The 17991-nt window shown below is 39.7% G+C and overlaps 1 protein-coding gene across 1 annotated transcript in view; it reads right to left on the bottom strand.

Moving 5' to 3' along the window:
- Positions 1–17985, bottom strand: part of LOC115255254 (cytochrome P450 4d2-like) — a 69637-nt gene extending 51652 nt beyond the window's left edge. The window contains exons 1-2 of the mRNA XM_062844063.1: positions 17559–17985; positions 17493–17502 (exon numbers count right to left, since the gene is read on the bottom strand). Of these exons, the coding sequence (XP_062700047.1) occupies positions 17493–17502; positions 17559–17933 (385 nt within the window). The 5' untranslated portion in view covers positions 17934–17985. The remainder of the gene's footprint in view (positions 1–17492; positions 17503–17558) is intronic.
- Between the last annotated feature and the right edge of the window lie 6 nt (positions 17986–17991).

Genomic DNA, 17991 nt, shown 5'->3' with positions numbered 1-17991 from the left:
TGGATTTTTAAACAATTCGACATTCTGGACCGCCCCCTCAGGAAGCGAAATATTATAAAATGCCAATTTTGGTTATTTTGGGTGCACACTGTTAACGCCCTGACCACATCAGTTCTAGTGAATATGGATTTTTAAACAATTCGACATTCTGGACCGCCCCCTCAGGAAGCGAAATATTATAAAATGCCAATTTTGGTTATTTTGGGTGCACACTGTTAACGCCCTGACCACATCAGTTTTAGTGAATATGGATTTTTAAACAATTCGACATTCTGGACCGCCCCCTCAGGAAGCGAAATATTATAAAATGCCAATTTTGGTTATTTTGGGTGCACACTGTCAACGCCCTGACCACATCAGTTTTAGTGAATATGGATTTTTAAACAATTCGACATTCTGGACCGCCCCCTCAGGAAGCGAAATATTATAAAATGCCAATTTTGGTTATTTTGGGTGCACACTGTTAACGCCCTGACCACATCAGTTTTAGTGAATATGGATTTTTAAACAATTCGACATTCTGGACCGCCCCCTCAGGAAGCGAAATATTATAAAATGCCAATTTTGGTTATTTTGGGTGCACACTGTCAACGCCCTGACCACATCAGTTTTAGTGAATATGGATTTTTAAACAATTCGACATTCTGGACCGCCCCCTCGGCAGTGGTGTCATCGTGGTTACTCTAAGTTACTCACTGAGTAACCAGCTCTTCAGTTCAAAAAAAAAATTTTTTTTTCAGGATGCAAAATATAATAAAATACCAATTTTGGTTATTTTGGGTGCACACTGTTAACGCCCTGACCACATCAGTTCTAGTGAATATGGATTTTTAAACAATTCGACATTCTGGACCGCCCCCTCAGGAAGCGAAATATTATAAAATGCCAATTTTGGTTATTTTGGGTGCACACTGTTAACGCCCTGACCACATCAGTTTTAGTGAATATGGATTTTTAAACAATTCGACATTCTGGACCGCCCCCTCAGGAAGCGAAATATTATAAAATGCCAATTTTGGTTATTTTGGGTGCACACTGTCAACGCCCTGACCACATCAGTTTTAGTGAATATGGATTTTTAAACAATTCGACATTCTGGACCGCCCCCTCAGGAAGCGAAATATTATATAATGCCAATTTTGGTTATTTTGGGTGCACACTGTTAACGCCCTGACCACATCAGTTCTAGTGAATATGGATTTTTAAACAATTCGACATTCTGGACCGCCCCCTCAGGAAGCGAAATATTATAAAATGCCAATTTTGGTTATTTTGGGTGCACACTGTTAACGCCCTGACCACATCAGTTTTAGTGAATATGGATTTTTAAACAATTCGACATTCTGGACCGCCCCCTCAGGAAGCGAAATATTATATAATGCCAATTTTGGTTATTTTGGGTGCACACTGTTAACGCCCTGACCACATCAGTTTTAGTGAATATGGATTTTTAAACAATTCGACATTCTGGACCGCCCCCTCAGGAAGCGAAATATTATATAATGCCAATTTTGGTTATTTTGGGTGCACACTGTTAACGCCCTGACCACATCAGTTCTAGTGAATATGGATTTTTAAACAATTCGACATTCTGGACCGCCCCCTCAGGAAGCGAAATATTATAAAATGCCAATTTTGGTTATTTTGGGTGCACACTGTTAACGCCCTGACCACATCAGTTTTAGTGAATATGGATTTTTAAACAATTCGACATTCTGGACCGCCCCCTCAGGAAGCGAAATATTATAAAATGCCAATTTTGGTTATTTTGGGTGCACACTGTTAACGCCCTGACCACATCAGTTTTAGTGAATATGGATTTTTAAACAATTCGACATTCTGGACCGCCCCCTCAGGAAGCGAAATATTATATAATGCCAATTTTGGTTATTTTGGGTGCACACTGTCAACGCCCTGACCACATCAGTTTTAGTGAATATGGATTTTTAAACAATTCGACATTCTGGACCGCCCCCTCAGGAAGCGAAATATTATAAAATGCCAATTTTGGTTATTTTGGGTGCACACTGTTAACGCCCTGACCACATCAGTTTTAGTGAATATGGATTTTTAAACAATTCGACATTCTGGACCGCCCCCTCAGGAAGCGAAATATTATAAAATGCCAATTTTGGTTATTTTGGGTGCACACTGTTAACGCCCTGACCACATCAGTTTTAGTGAATATGGATTTTTAAACAATTCGACATTCTGGACCGCCCCCTCAGGAAGCGAAATATTATATAATGCCAATTTTGGTTATTTTGGGTGCACACTGTCAACGCCCTGACCACATCAGTTTTAGTGAATATGGATTTTTAAACAATTCGACATTCTGGACCGCCCCCTCAGGAAGCAAAATATTATATAATGCCAATTTTGGTTATTTTGGGTGCACACTGTTAACGCCCTGACCACATCAGTTTTAGTGAATATGGATTTTTAAACAATTCGACATTCTGGACCGCCCCCTCAGGAAGCAAAATATTATATAATGCCAATTTTGGTTATTTTGGGTGCACACTGTTAACGCCCTGACCACATCAGTTTTAGTGAATATGGATTTTTAAACAATTCGACATTCTGGACCGCCCCCTCAGGAAGCAAAATATTATATAATGCCAATTTTGGTTATTTTGGGTGCACACTGTTAACGCCCTGACCACATCAGTTTTAGTGAATATGGATTTTTAAACAATTCGACATTCTGGACCGCCCCCTCAGGAAGCAAAATATTATATAATGCCAATTTTGGTTATTTTGGGTGCACACTGTTAACGCCCTGACCACATCAGTTTTAGTGAATATGGATTTTTAAACAATTCGACATTCTGGACCGCCCCCTCAGGAAGCAAAATATTATATAATGCCAATTTTGGTTATTTTGGGTGCACACTGTCAACGCCCTGACCACATCAGTTTTAGTGAATATGGATTTTTAAACAATTCGACATTCTGGACCGCCCCCTCAGGAAGCGAAATATTATATAATGCCAATTTTGGTTATTTTGGGTGCACACTGTCAACGCCCTGACCACATCAGTTCTAGTGAATATGGATTTTTTAACAATTCGACATTCTGGACCGCCCCCTCGGCAGTGGTGTCATCGTGGTTACTCTAAGTTACTCACTGAGTAACCAGCTCTTCAGTTCAAAAAAAAAATTTTTTTTTCAGGATGCAAAATATAATAAAATACCAATTTTGGTTATTTTGGGTGCACACTGTTAACGCCCTGACCACATCAGTTCTAGTGAATATGGATTTTTAAACAATTCGACATTCTGGACCGCCCCCTCAGGAAGCGAAATATTATATAATGCCAATTTTGGTTATTTTGGGTGCACACTGTCAACGCCCTGACCACATCAGTTTTAGTGAATATGGATTTTTAAACAATTCGACATTCTGGACCGCCCCCTCAGGAAGCGAAATATTATATAATGCCAATTTTGGTTATTTTGGGTGCACACTGTCAACGCCCTGACCACATCAGTTTTAGTGAATATGGATTTTTAAACAATTCGACATTCTGGACCGCCCCCTCAGGAAGCGAAATATTATATAATGCCAATTTTGGTTATTTTGGGTGCACACTGTCAACGCCCTGACCACATCAGTTTTAGTGAATATGGATTTTTAAACAATTCGACATTCTGGACCGCCCCCTCAGGAAGCGAAATATTATATAATGCCAATTTTGGTTATTTTGGGTGCACACTGTCAACGCCCTGACCACATCAGTTTTAGTGAATATGGATTTTTAAACAATTCGACATTCTGGACCGCCCCCTCAGGAAGCGAAATATTATAAAATGCCAATTTTGGTTATTTTGGGTGCACACTGTTAACGCCCTGACCACATCAGTTTTAGTGAATATGGATTTTTAAACAATTCGACATTCTGGACCGCCCCCTCGGGCAGTGGTGTCATCGTGGTTACTCTAAGTTACTCACTGAGTAACCAGCTCTTCAGTTCAAAAAAAAAATTTTTTTTTCAGGATGCAAAATATAATAAAATACCAATTTTGGTTATTTTGGGTGCACACTGTTAACGCCCTGACCACATCAGTTTTAGTGAATATGGATTTTTAAACAATTCGACATTCTGGACCGCCCCCTCAGGAAGCGAAATATTATATAATGCCAATTTTGGTTATTTTGGGTGCACACTGTCAACGCCCTGACCACATCAGTTTTAGTGAATATGGATTTTTTAACAATTCGACATTCTGGACCGCCCCCTCAGGAAGCGAAATATTATATAATGCCAATTTTGGTTATTTTGGGTGCACACTGTCAACGCCCTGACCACATCAGTTCTAGTGAATATGGATTTTTTAACAATTCGACATTCTGGACCGCCCCCTCGGGCAGTGGTGTCATCGTGGTTACTCTAAGTTACTCACTGAGTAACCAGCTCTTCAGTTCAAAAAAAAAATTTTTTTTTCAGGATGCAAAATATAATAAAATACCAATTTTGGTTATTTTGGGTGCACACTGTTAACGCCCTGACCACATCAGTTCTAGTGAATATGGATTTTTAAACAATTCGACATTCTGGACCGCCCCCTCAGGAAGCGAAATATTATAAAATGCCAATTTTGGTTATTTTGGGTGCACACTGTTAACGCCCTGACCACATCAGTTTTAGTGAATATGGATTTTTAAACAATTCGACATTCTGGACCGCCCCCTCAGGAAGCAAAATATTATATAATGCCAATTTTGGTTATTTTGGGTGCACACTGTTAACGCCCTGACCACATCAGTTTTAGTGAATATGGATTTTTAAACAATTCGACATTCTGGACCGCCCCCTCAGGAAGCGAAATATTATAAAATGCCAATTTTGGTTATTTTGGGTGCACACTGTTAACGCCCTGACCACATCAGTTTTAGTGAATATGGATTTTTTAACAATTCGACATTCTGGACCGCCCCCTCAGGAAGCGAAATATTATATAATGCCAATTTTGGTTATTTTGGGTGCACACTGTCAACGCCCTGACCACATCAGTTTTAGTGAATATGGATTTTTAAACAATTCGACATTCTGGACCGCCCCCTCAGGAAGCGAAATATTATAAAATGCCAATTTTGGTTATTTTGGGTGCACACTGTTAACGCCCTGACCACATCAGTTTTAGTGAATATGGATTTTTAAACAATTCGACATTCTGGACCGCCCCCTCAGGAAGCGAAATATTATATAATGCCAATTTTGGTTATTTTGGGTGCACACTGTCAACGCCCTGACCACATCAGTTCTAGTGAATATGGATTTTTTAACAATTCGACATTCTGGACCGCCCCCTCGGCAGTGGTGTCATCGTGGTTACTCTAAGTTACTCACTGAGTAACCAGCTCTTCAGTTCAAAAAAAAAATTTTTTTTTCAGGATGCAAAATATAATAAAATACCAATTTTGGTTATTTTGGGTGCACACTGTTAACGCCCTGACCACATCAGTTCTAGTGAATATGGATTTTTAAACAATTCGACATTCTGGACCGCCCCCTCAGGAAGCGAAATATTATAAAATGCCAATTTTGGTTATTTTGGGTGCACACTGTTAACGCCCTGACCACATCAGTTTTAGTGAATATGGATTTTTAAACAATTCGACATTCTGGACCGCCCCCTCAGGAAGCGAAATATTATAAAATGCCAATTTTGGTTATTTTGGGTGCACACTGTCAACGCCCTGACCACATCAGTTTTAGTGAATATGGATTTTTAAACAATTCGACATTCTGGACCGCCCCCTCAGGAAGCGAAATATTATATAATGCCAATTTTGGTTATTTTGGGTGCACACTGTTAACGCCCTGACCACATCAGTTCTAGTGAATATGGATTTTTAAACAATTCGACATTCTGGACCGCCCCCTCAGGAAGCGAAATATTATAAAATGCCAATTTTGGTTATTTTGGGTGCACACTGTTAACGCCCTGACCACATCAGTTTTAGTGAATATGGATTTTTAAACAATTCGACATTCTGGACCGCCCCCTCAGGAAGCGAAATATTATATAATGCCAATTTTGGTTATTTTGGGTGCACACTGTTAACGCCCTGACCACATCAGTTTTAGTGAATATGGATTTTTAAACAATTCGACATTCTGGACCGCCCCCTCAGGAAGCGAAATATTATATAATGCCAATTTTGGTTATTTTGGGTGCACACTGTCAACGCCCTGACCACATCAGTTTTAGTGAATATGGATTTTTAAACAATTCGACATTCTGGACCGCCCCCTCAGGAAGCGAAATATTATATAATGCCAATTTTGGTTATTTTGGGTGCACACTGTCAACGCCCTGACCACATCAGTTTTAGTGAATATGGATTTTTAAACAATTCGACATTCTGGACCGCCCCCTCAGGAAGCGAAATATTATATAATGCCAATTTTGGTTATTTTGGGTGCACACTGTCAACGCCCTGACCACATCAGTTTTAGTGAATATGGATTTTTTAACAATTCGACATTCTGGACCGCCCCCTCAGGAAGCGAAATATTATATAATGCCAATTTTGGTTATTTTGGGTGCACACTGTCAACGCCCTGACCACATCAGTTCTAGTGAATATGGATTTTTTAACAATTCGACATTCTGGACCGCCCCCTCGGGCAGTGGTGTCATCGTGGTTACTCTAAGTTACTCACTGAGTAACCAGCTCTTCAGTTCAAAAAAAAAATTTTTTTTTCAGGATGCAAAATATAATAAAATACCAATTTTGGTTATTTTGGGTGCACACTGTTAACGCCCTGACCACATCAGTTCTAGTGAATATGGATTTTTAAACAATTCGACATTCTGGACCGCCCCCTCAGGAAGCGAAATATTATAAAATGCCAATTTTGGTTATTTTGGGTGCACACTGTTAACGCCCTGACCACATCAGTTTTAGTGAATATGGATTTTTAAACAATTCGACATTCTGGACCGCCCCCTCAGGAAGCAAAATATTATATAATGCCAATTTTGGTTATTTTGGGTGCACACTGTTAACGCCCTGACCACATCAGTTTTAGTGAATATGGATTTTTAAACAATTCGACATTCTGGACCGCCCCCTCAGGAAGCGAAATATTATAAAATGCCAATTTTGGTTATTTTGGGTGCACACTGTTAACGCCCTGACCACATCAGTTTTAGTGAATATGGATTTTTAAACAATTCGACATTCTGGACCGCCCCCTCAGGAAGCGAAATATTATAAAATGCCAATTTTGGTTATTTTGGGTGCACACTGTTAACGCCCTGACCACATCAGTTCTAGTGAATATGGATTTTTAAACAATTCGACATTCTGGACCGCCCCCTCAGGAAGCGAAATATTATAAAATGCCAATTTTGGTTATTTTGGGTGCACACTGTTAACGCCCTGACCACATCAGTTTTAGTGAATATGGATTTTTAAACAATTCGACATTCTGGACCGCCCCCTCAGGAAGCGAAATATTATAAAATGCCAATTTTGGTTATTTTGGGTGCACACTGTCAACGCCCTGACCACATCAGTTTTAGTGAATATGGATTTTTAAACAATTCGACATTCTGGACCGCCCCCTCAGGAAGCGAAATATTATAAAATGCCAATTTTGGTTATTTTGGGTGCACACTGTTAACGCCCTGACCACATCAGTTTTAGTGAATATGGATTTTTAAACAATTCGACATTCTGGACCGCCCCCTCAGGAAGCGAAATATTATAAAATGCCAATTTTGGTTATTTTGGGTGCACACTGTCAACGCCCTGACCACATCAGTTTTAGTGAATATGGATTTTTAAACAATTCGACATTCTGGACCGCCCCCTCGGCAGTGGTGTCATCGTGGTTACTCTAAGTTACTCACTGAGTAACCAGCTCTTCAGTTCAAAAAAAAAATTTTTTTTTCAGGATGCAAAATATAATAAAATACCAATTTTGGTTATTTTGGGTGCACACTGTTAACGCCCTGACCACATCAGTTCTAGTGAATATGGATTTTTAAACAATTCGACATTCTGGACCGCCCCCTCAGGAAGCGAAATATTATAAAATGCCAATTTTGGTTATTTTGGGTGCACACTGTTAACGCCCTGACCACATCAGTTTTAGTGAATATGGATTTTTAAACAATTCGACATTCTGGACCGCCCCCTCAGGAAGCGAAATATTATAAAATGCCAATTTTGGTTATTTTGGGTGCACACTGTCAACGCCCTGACCACATCAGTTTTAGTGAATATGGATTTTTAAACAATTCGACATTCTGGACCGCCCCCTCAGGAAGCGAAATATTATATAATGCCAATTTTGGTTATTTTGGGTGCACACTGTTAACGCCCTGACCACATCAGTTCTAGTGAATATGGATTTTTAAACAATTCGACATTCTGGACCGCCCCCTCAGGAAGCGAAATATTATAAAATGCCAATTTTGGTTATTTTGGGTGCACACTGTTAACGCCCTGACCACATCAGTTTTAGTGAATATGGATTTTTAAACAATTCGACATTCTGGACCGCCCCCTCAGGAAGCGAAATATTATATAATGCCAATTTTGGTTATTTTGGGTGCACACTGTTAACGCCCTGACCACATCAGTTTTAGTGAATATGGATTTTTAAACAATTCGACATTCTGGACCGCCCCCTCAGGAAGCGAAATATTATATAATGCCAATTTTGGTTATTTTGGGTGCACACTGTTAACGCCCTGACCACATCAGTTCTAGTGAATATGGATTTTTAAACAATTCGACATTCTGGACCGCCCCCTCAGGAAGCGAAATATTATAAAATGCCAATTTTGGTTATTTTGGGTGCACACTGTTAACGCCCTGACCACATCAGTTTTAGTGAATATGGATTTTTAAACAATTCGACATTCTGGACCGCCCCCTCAGGAAGCGAAATATTATAAAATGCCAATTTTGGTTATTTTGGGTGCACACTGTTAACGCCCTGACCACATCAGTTTTAGTGAATATGGATTTTTAAACAATTCGACATTCTGGACCGCCCCCTCAGGAAGCGAAATATTATATAATGCCAATTTTGGTTATTTTGGGTGCACACTGTCAACGCCCTGACCACATCAGTTTTAGTGAATATGGATTTTTAAACAATTCGACATTCTGGACCGCCCCCTCAGGAAGCGAAATATTATAAAATGCCAATTTTGGTTATTTTGGGTGCACACTGTTAACGCCCTGACCACATCAGTTTTAGTGAATATGGATTTTTAAACAATTCGACATTCTGGACCGCCCCCTCAGGAAGCGAAATATTATAAAATGCCAATTTTGGTTATTTTGGGTGCACACTGTTAACGCCCTGACCACATCAGTTTTAGTGAATATGGATTTTTAAACAATTCGACATTCTGGACCGCCCCCTCAGGAAGCGAAATATTATATAATGCCAATTTTGGTTATTTTGGGTGCACACTGTCAACGCCCTGACCACATCAGTTTTAGTGAATATGGATTTTTAAACAATTCGACATTCTGGACCGCCCCCTCAGGAAGCGAAATATTATAAAATGCCAATTTTGGTTATTTTGGGTGCACACTGTTAACGCCCTGACCACATCAGTTTTAGTGAATATGGATTTTTAAACAATTCGACATTCTGGACCGCCCCCTCAGGAAGCGAAATATTATATAATGCCAATTTTGGTTATTTTGGGTGCACACTGTCAACGCCCTGACCACATCAGTTCTAGTGAATATGGATTTTTTAACAATTCGACATTCTGGACCGCCCCCTCGGGCAGTGGTGTCATCGTGGTTACTCTAAGTTACTCACTGAGTAACCAGCTCTTCAGTTCAAAAAAAAATTTTTTTTTTCAGGATGCAAAATATAATAAAATACCAATTTTGGTTATTTTGGGTGCACACTGTTAACGCCCTGACCACATCAGTTCTAGTGAATATGGATTTTTAAACAATTCGACATTCTGGACCGCCCCCTCAGGAAGCGAAATATTATAAAATGCCAATTTTGGTTATTTTGGGTGCACACTGTTAACGCCCTGACCACATCAGTTTTAGTGAATATGGATTTTTAAACAATTCGACATTCTGGACCGCCCCCTCAGGAAGCGAAATATTATAAAATGCCAATTTTGGTTATTTTGGGTGCACACTGTTAACGCCCTGACCACATCAGTTTTAGTGAATATGGATTTTTAAACAATTCGACATTCTGGACCGCCCCCTCAGGAAGCGAAATATTATAAAATGCCAATTTTGGTTATTTTGGGTGCACACTGTTAACGCCCTGACCACATCAGTTTTAGTGAATATGGATTTTTAAACAATTCGACATTCTGGACCGCCCCCTCAGGAAGCGAAATATTATATAATGCCAATTTTGGTTATTTTGGGTGCACACTGTCAACGCCCTGACCACATCAGTTTTAGTGAATATGGATTTTTAAACAATTCGACATTCTGGACCGCCCCCTCAGGAAGCGAAATATTATAAAATGCCAATTTTGGTTATTTTGGGTGCACACTGTTAACGCCCTGACCACATCAGTTTTAGTGAATATGGATTTTTAAACAATTCGACATTCTGGACCGCCCCCTCAGGAAGCGAAATATTATATAATGCCAATTTTGGTTATTTTGGGTGCACACTGTCAACGCCCTGACCACATCAGTTTTAGTGAATATGGATTTTTAAACAATTCGACATTCTGGACCGCCCCCTCAGGAAGCGAAATATTATAAAATGCCAATTTTGGTTATTTTGGGTGCACACTGTTAACGCCCTGACCACATCAGTTTTAGTGAATATGGATTTTTAAACAATTCGACATTCTGGACCGCCCCCTCAGGAAGCAAAATATTATATAATGCCAATTTTGGTTATTTTGGGTGCACACTGTCAACGCCCTGACCACATCAGTTTTAGTGAATATGGATTTTTAAACAATTCGACATTCTGGACCGCCCCCTCAGGAAGCAAAATATTATATAATGCCAATTTTGGTTATTTTGGGTGCACACTGTTAACGCCCTGACCACATCAGTTTTAGTGAATATGGATTTTTAAACAATTCGACATTCTGGACCGCCCCCTCAGGAAGCAAAATATTATATAATGCCAATTTTGGTTATTTTGGGTGCACACTGTTAACGCCCTGACCACATCAGTTTTAGTGAATATGGATTTTTAAACAATTCGACATTCTGGACCGCCCCCTCAGGAAGCAAAATATTATATAATGCCAATTTTGGTTATTTTGGGTGCACACTGTCAACGCCCTGACCACATCAGTTTTAGTGAATATGGATTTTTAAACAATTCGACATTCTGGACCGCCCCCTCAGGAAGCGAAATATTATATAATGCCAATTTTGGTTATTTTGGGTGCACACTGTCAACGCCCTGACCACATCAGTTCTAGTGAATATGGATTTTTTAACAATTCGACATTCTGGACCGCCCCCTCGGCAGTGGTGTCATCGTGGTTACTCTAAGTTACTCACTGAGTAACCAGCTCTTCAGTTCAAAAAAAAAATTTTTTTTTCAGGATGCAAAATATAATAAAATACCAATTTTGGTTATTTTGGGTGCACACTGTTAACGCCCTGACCACATCAGTTCTAGTGAATATGGATTTTTAAACAATTCGACATTCTGGACCGCCCCCTCAGGAAGCGAAATATTATATAATGCCAATTTTGGTTATTTTGGGTGCACACTGTCAACGCCCTGACCACATCAGTTTTAGTGAATATGGATTTTTAAACAATTCGACATTCTGGACCGCCCCCTCAGGAAGCGAAATATTATATAATGCCAATTTTGGTTATTTTGGGTGCACACTGTCAACGCCCTGACCACATCAGTTTTAGTGAATATGGATTTTTAAACAATTCGACATTCTGGACCGCCCCCTCAGGAAGCGAAATATTATATAATGCCAATTTTGGTTATTTTGGGTGCACACTGTTAACGCCCTGACCACATCAGTTTTAGTGAATATGGATTTTTAAACAATTCGACATTCTGGACCGCCCCCTCAGGAAGCGAAATATTATAAAATGCCAATTTTGGTTATTTTGGGTGCACACTGTTAACGCCCTGACCACATCAGTTTTAGTGAATATGGATTTTTAAACAATTCGACATTCTGGACCACCCCCTCAGGAAGCGAAATATTATATAATGCCAATTTTGGTTATTTTGGGTGCACACTGTCAACGCCCTGACCACATCAGTTTTAGTGAATATGGATTTTTAAACAATTCGACATTCTGGACCGCCCCCTCAGGAAGCGAAATATTATATAATGCCAATTTTGGTTATTTTGGGTGCACACTGTCAACGCCCTGACCACATCAGTTTTAGTGAATATGGATTTTTAAACAATTCGACATTCTGGACCGCCCCCTCAGGAAGCGAAATATTATATAATGCCAATTTTGGTTATTTTGGGTGCACACTGTCAACGCCCTGACCACATCAGTTTTAGTGAATATGGATTTTTAAACAATTCGACATTCTGGACCGCCCCCTCAGGAAGCGAAATATTATATAATGCCAATTTTGGTTATTTTGGGTGCACACTGTCAACGCCCTGACCACATCAGTTTTAGTGAATATGGATTTTTAAACAATTCGACATTCTGGACCGCCCCCTCAGGAAGCGAAATATTATATAATGCCAATTTTGGTTATTTTGGGTGCACACTGTCAACGCCCTGACCACATCAGTTTTAGTGAATATGGATTTTTAAACAATTCGACATTCTGGACCGCCCCCTCAGGAAGCGAAATATTATAAAATGCCAATTTTGGTTATTTTGGGTGCACACTGTTAACGCCCTGACCACATCAGTTTTAGTGAATATGGATTTTTAAACAATTCGACATTCTGGACCGCCCCCTCGGGCAGTGGTGTCATCGTGGTTACTCTAAGTTACTCACTGAGTAACCAGCTCTTCAGTTCAAAAAAAAAATTTTTTTTTCAGGATGCAAAATATAATAAAATACCAATTTTGGTTATTTTGGGTGCACACTGTTAACGCCCTGACCACATCAGTTTTAGTGAATATGGATTTTTAAACAATTCGACATTCTGGACCGCCCCCTCAGGAAGCGAAATATTATATAATGCCAATTTTGGTTATTTTGGGTGCACACTGTCAACGCCCTGACCACATCAGTTTTAGTGAATATGGATTTTTTAACAATTCGACATTCTGGACCGCCCCCTCAGGAAGCGAAATATTATATAATGCCAATTTTGGTTATTTTGGGTGCACACTGTCAACGCCCTGACCACATCAGTTCTAGTGAATATGGATTTTTTAACAATTCGACATTCTGGACCGCCCCCTCGGGCAGTGGTGTCATCGTGGTTACTCTAAGTTACTCACTGAGTAACCAGCTCTTCAGTTCAAAAAAAAAATTTTTTTTTCAGGATGCAAAATATAATAAAATACCAATTTTGGTTATTTTGGGTGCACACTGTTAACGCCCTGACCACATCAGTTCTAGTGAATATGGATTTTTAAACAATTCGACATTCTGGACCGCCCCCTCAGGAAGCGAAATATTATAAAATGCCAATTTTGGTTATTTTGGGTGCACACTGTTAACGCCCTGACCACATCAGTTTTAGTGAATATGGATTTTTAAACAATTCGACATTCTGGACCGCCCCCTCAGGAAGCAAAATATTATATAATGCCAATTTTGGTTATTTTGGGTGCACACTGTTAACGCCCTGACCACATCAGTTTTAGTGAATATGGATTTTTAAACAATTCGACATTCTGGACCGCCCCCTCAGGAAGCGAAATATTATAAAATGCCAATTTTGGTTATTTTGGGTGCACACTGTTAACGCCCTGACCACATCAGTTTTAGTGAATATGGATTTTTTAACAATTCGACATTCTGGACCGCCCCCTCAGGAAGCGAAATATTATATAATGCCAATTTTGGTTATTTTGGGTGCACACTGTCAACGCCCTGACCACATCAGTTTTAGTGAATATGGATTTTTAAACAATTCGACATTCTGGACCGCCCCCTCAGGAAGCGAAATATTATAAAATGCCAATTTTGGTTATTTTGGGTGCACACTGTTAACGCCCTGACCACATCAGTTTTAGTGAATATGGATTTTTAAACAATTCGACATTCTGGACCGCCCCCTCAGGAAGCGAAATATTATATAATGCCAATTTTGGTTATTTTGGGTGCACACTGTCAACGCCCTGACCACATCAGTTCTAGTGAATATGGATTTTTTAACAATTCGACATTCTGGACCGCCCCCTCGGCAGTGGTGTCATCGTGGTTACTCTAAGTTACTCACTGAGTAACCAGCTCTTCAGTTCAAAAAAAAAATTTTTTTTTCAGGATGCAAAATATAATAAAATACCAATTTTGGTTATTTTGGGTGCACACTGTTAACGCCCTGACCACATCAGTTCTAGTGAATATGGATTTTTAAACAATTCGACATTCTGGACCGCCCCCTCAGGAAGCGAAATATTATAAAATGCCAATTTTGGTTATTTTGGGTGCACACTGTTAACGCCCTGACCACATCAGTTTTAGTGAATATGGATTTTTAAACAATTCGACATTCTGGACCGCCCCCTCAGGAAGCGAAATATTATAAAATGCCAATTTTGGTTATTTTGGGTGCACACTGTCAACGCCCTGACCACATCAGTTTTAGTGAATATGGATTTTTAAACAATTCGACATTCTGGACCGCCCCCTCAGGAAGCGAAATATTATAAAATGCCAATTTTGGTTATTTTGGGTGCACACTGTTAACGCCCTGACCACATCAGTTTTAGTGAATATGGATTTTTAAACAATTCGACATTCTGGACCGCCCCCTCAGGAAGCGAAATATTATAAAATGCCAATTTTGGTTATTTTGGGTGCACACTGTCAACGCCCTGACCACATCAGTTTTAGTGAATATGGATTTTTAAACAATTCGACATTCTGGACCGCCCCCTCAGGAAGCGAAATATTATAAAATGCCAATTTTGGTTATTTTGGGTGCACACTGTCAACGCCCTGACCACATCAGTTTTAGTGAATATGGATTTTTAAACAATTCGACATTCTGGACCGCCCCCTCAGGAAGCGAAATATTATATAATGCCAATTTTGGTTATTTTGGGTGCACACTGTTAACGCCCTGACCACATCAGTTCTAGTGAATATGGATTTTTAAACAATTCGACATTCTGGACCGCCCCCTCAGGAAGCGAAATATTATAAAATGCCAATTTTGGTTATTTTGGGTGCACACTGTTAACGCCCTGACCACATCAGTTTTAGTGAATATGGATTTTTAAACAATTCGACATTCTGGACCGCCCCCTCAGGAAGCGAAATATTATATAATGCCAATTTTGGTTATTTTGGGTGCACACTGTTAACGCCCTGACCACATCAGTTTTAGTGAATATGGATTTTTAAACAATTCGACATTCTGGACCGCCCCCTCAGGAAGCGAAATATTATATAATGCCAATTTTGGTTATTTTGGGTGCACACTGTTAACGCCCTGACCACATCAGTTCTAGTGAATATGGATTTTTAAACAATTCGACATTCTGGACCGCCCCCTCAGGAAGCGAAATATTATATAATGCCAATTTTGGTTATTTTGGGTGCACACTGTTAACGCCCTGACCACATCAGTTCTAGTGAATATGGATTTTTAAACAATTCGACATTCTGGACCGCCCCCTCAGGAAGCGAAATATTATAAAATGCCAATTTTGGTTATTTTGGGTGCACACTGTTAACGCCCTGACCACATCAGTTTTAGTGAATATGGATTTTTAAACAATTCGACATTCTGGACCGCCCCCTCAGGAAGCGAAATATTATAAAATGCCAATTTTGGTTATTTTGGGTGCACACTGTCAACGCCCTGACCACATCAGTTTTAGTGAATATGGATTTTTAAACAATTCGACATTCTGGACCGCCCCCTCAGGAAGCGAAATATTATATAATGCCAATTTTGGTTATTTTGGGTGCACACTGTTAACGCCCTGACCACATCAGTTCTAGTGAATATGGATTTTTAAACAATTCGACATTCTGGACCGCCCCCTCAGGAAGCGAAATATTATAAAATGCCAATTTTGGTTATTTTGGGTGCACACTGTTAACGCCCTGACCACATCAGTTTTAGTGAATATGGATTTTTAAACAATTCGACATTCTGGACCGCCCCCTCAGGAAGCGAAATATTATATAATGCCAATTTTGGTTATTTTGGGTGCACACTGTTAACGCCCTGACCACATCAGTTTTAGTGAATATGGATTTTTAAACAATTCGACATTCTGGACCGCCCCCTCAGGAAGCGAAATATTATATAATGCCAATTTTGGTTATTTTGGGTGCACACTGTTAACGCCCTGACCACATCAGTTCTAGTGAATATGGATTTTTAAACAATTCGACATTCTGGACCGCCCCCTCAGGAAGCGAAATATTATAAAATGCCAATTTTGGTTATTTTGGGTGCACACTGTTAACGCCCTGACCACATCAGTTTTAGTGAATATGGATTTTTAAACAATTCGACATTCTGGACCGCCCCCTCAGGAAGCGAAATATTATAAAATGCCAATTTTGGTTATTTTGGGTGCACACTGTTAACGCCCTGACCACATCAGTTTTAGTGAATATGGATTTTTAAACAATTCGACATTCTGGACCGCCCCCTCAGGAAGCGAAATATTATATAATGCCAATTTTGGTTATTTTGGGTGCACACTGTCAACGCCCTGACCACATCAGTTTTAGTGAATATGGATTTTTAAACAATTCGACATTCTGGACCGCCCCCTCAGGAAGCGAAATATTATAAAATGCCAATTTTGGTTATTTTGGGTGCACACTGTTAACGCCCTGACCACATCAGTTTTAGTGAATATGGATTTTTAAACAATTCGACATTCTGGACCGCCCCCTCAGGAAGCGAAATATTATAAAATGCCAATTTTGGTTATTTTGGGTGCACACTGTTAACGCCCTGACCACATCAGTTTTAGTGAATATGGATTTTTAAACAATTCGACATTCTGGACCGCCCCCTCAGGAAGCGAAATATTATATAATGCCAATTTTGGTTATTTTGGGTGCACACTGTCAACGCCCTGACCACATCAGTTTTAGTGAATATGGATTTTTAAACAATTCGACATTCTGGACCGCCCCCTCAGGAAGCGAAATATTATAAAATGCCAATTTTGGTTATTTTGGGTGCACACTGTTAACGCCCTGACCACATCAGTTTTAGTGAATATGGATTTTTAAACAATTCGACATTCTGGACCGCCCCCTCAGGAAGCGAAATATTATATAATGCCAATTTTGGTTATTTTGGGTGCACACTGTCAACGCCCTGACCACATCAGTTCTAGTGAATATGGATTTTTTAACAATTCGACATTCTGGACCGCCCCCTAGCAGTTGTATCGTGTCCCTAGAATAATGTTGCTTGATAATTTCAAATATTTCTATTAATTTGTTAAAGCTCACCGCAAACATAAAAGTATCTACTTCCTCGCGTATTTCTTCATTTGTCAACGGTCGTCCATCAATTGTCGTTTGCAATAAGATGTCCAATAGAGCCATTTTCCTTTTTAGTCCCGACGAATCGACATCCTTTCGTAAGTTTTCACCGTTTTCATCTAATCCGATCAAAGCGCTTCTGCGTTTTTCAATGATAGACAAAGTAAACTCCCGAATCGTCTTCAAACATTTCTTATACGTTCCAAATTTGCTGCTCAGTTTGAACATAAACTCATTGTTGTACACGGCATTGAACATTCTCCAGAACACGATCTCGGAAATGTCCTCAACCGCCATCGTATAACCGGACTCCTCCGTCTGCGCATTGGATTCCGTTCCCATAGCCGTCTCCACGATCACATCCAGTGTACACAGCTTCACCAGCGGAAATATCCGCACC

The sequence above is a fragment of the Aedes albopictus genome, unplaced genomic scaffold, assembly GCF_035046485.1.
Source record: "Aedes albopictus strain Foshan unplaced genomic scaffold, AalbF5 HiC_scaffold_81, whole genome shotgun sequence".
Lineage (NCBI taxonomy): Eukaryota > Metazoa > Arthropoda > Insecta > Diptera > Culicidae > Aedes > Aedes albopictus.
This window is presented reverse-complemented; position numbering and strand designations above follow the sequence as displayed.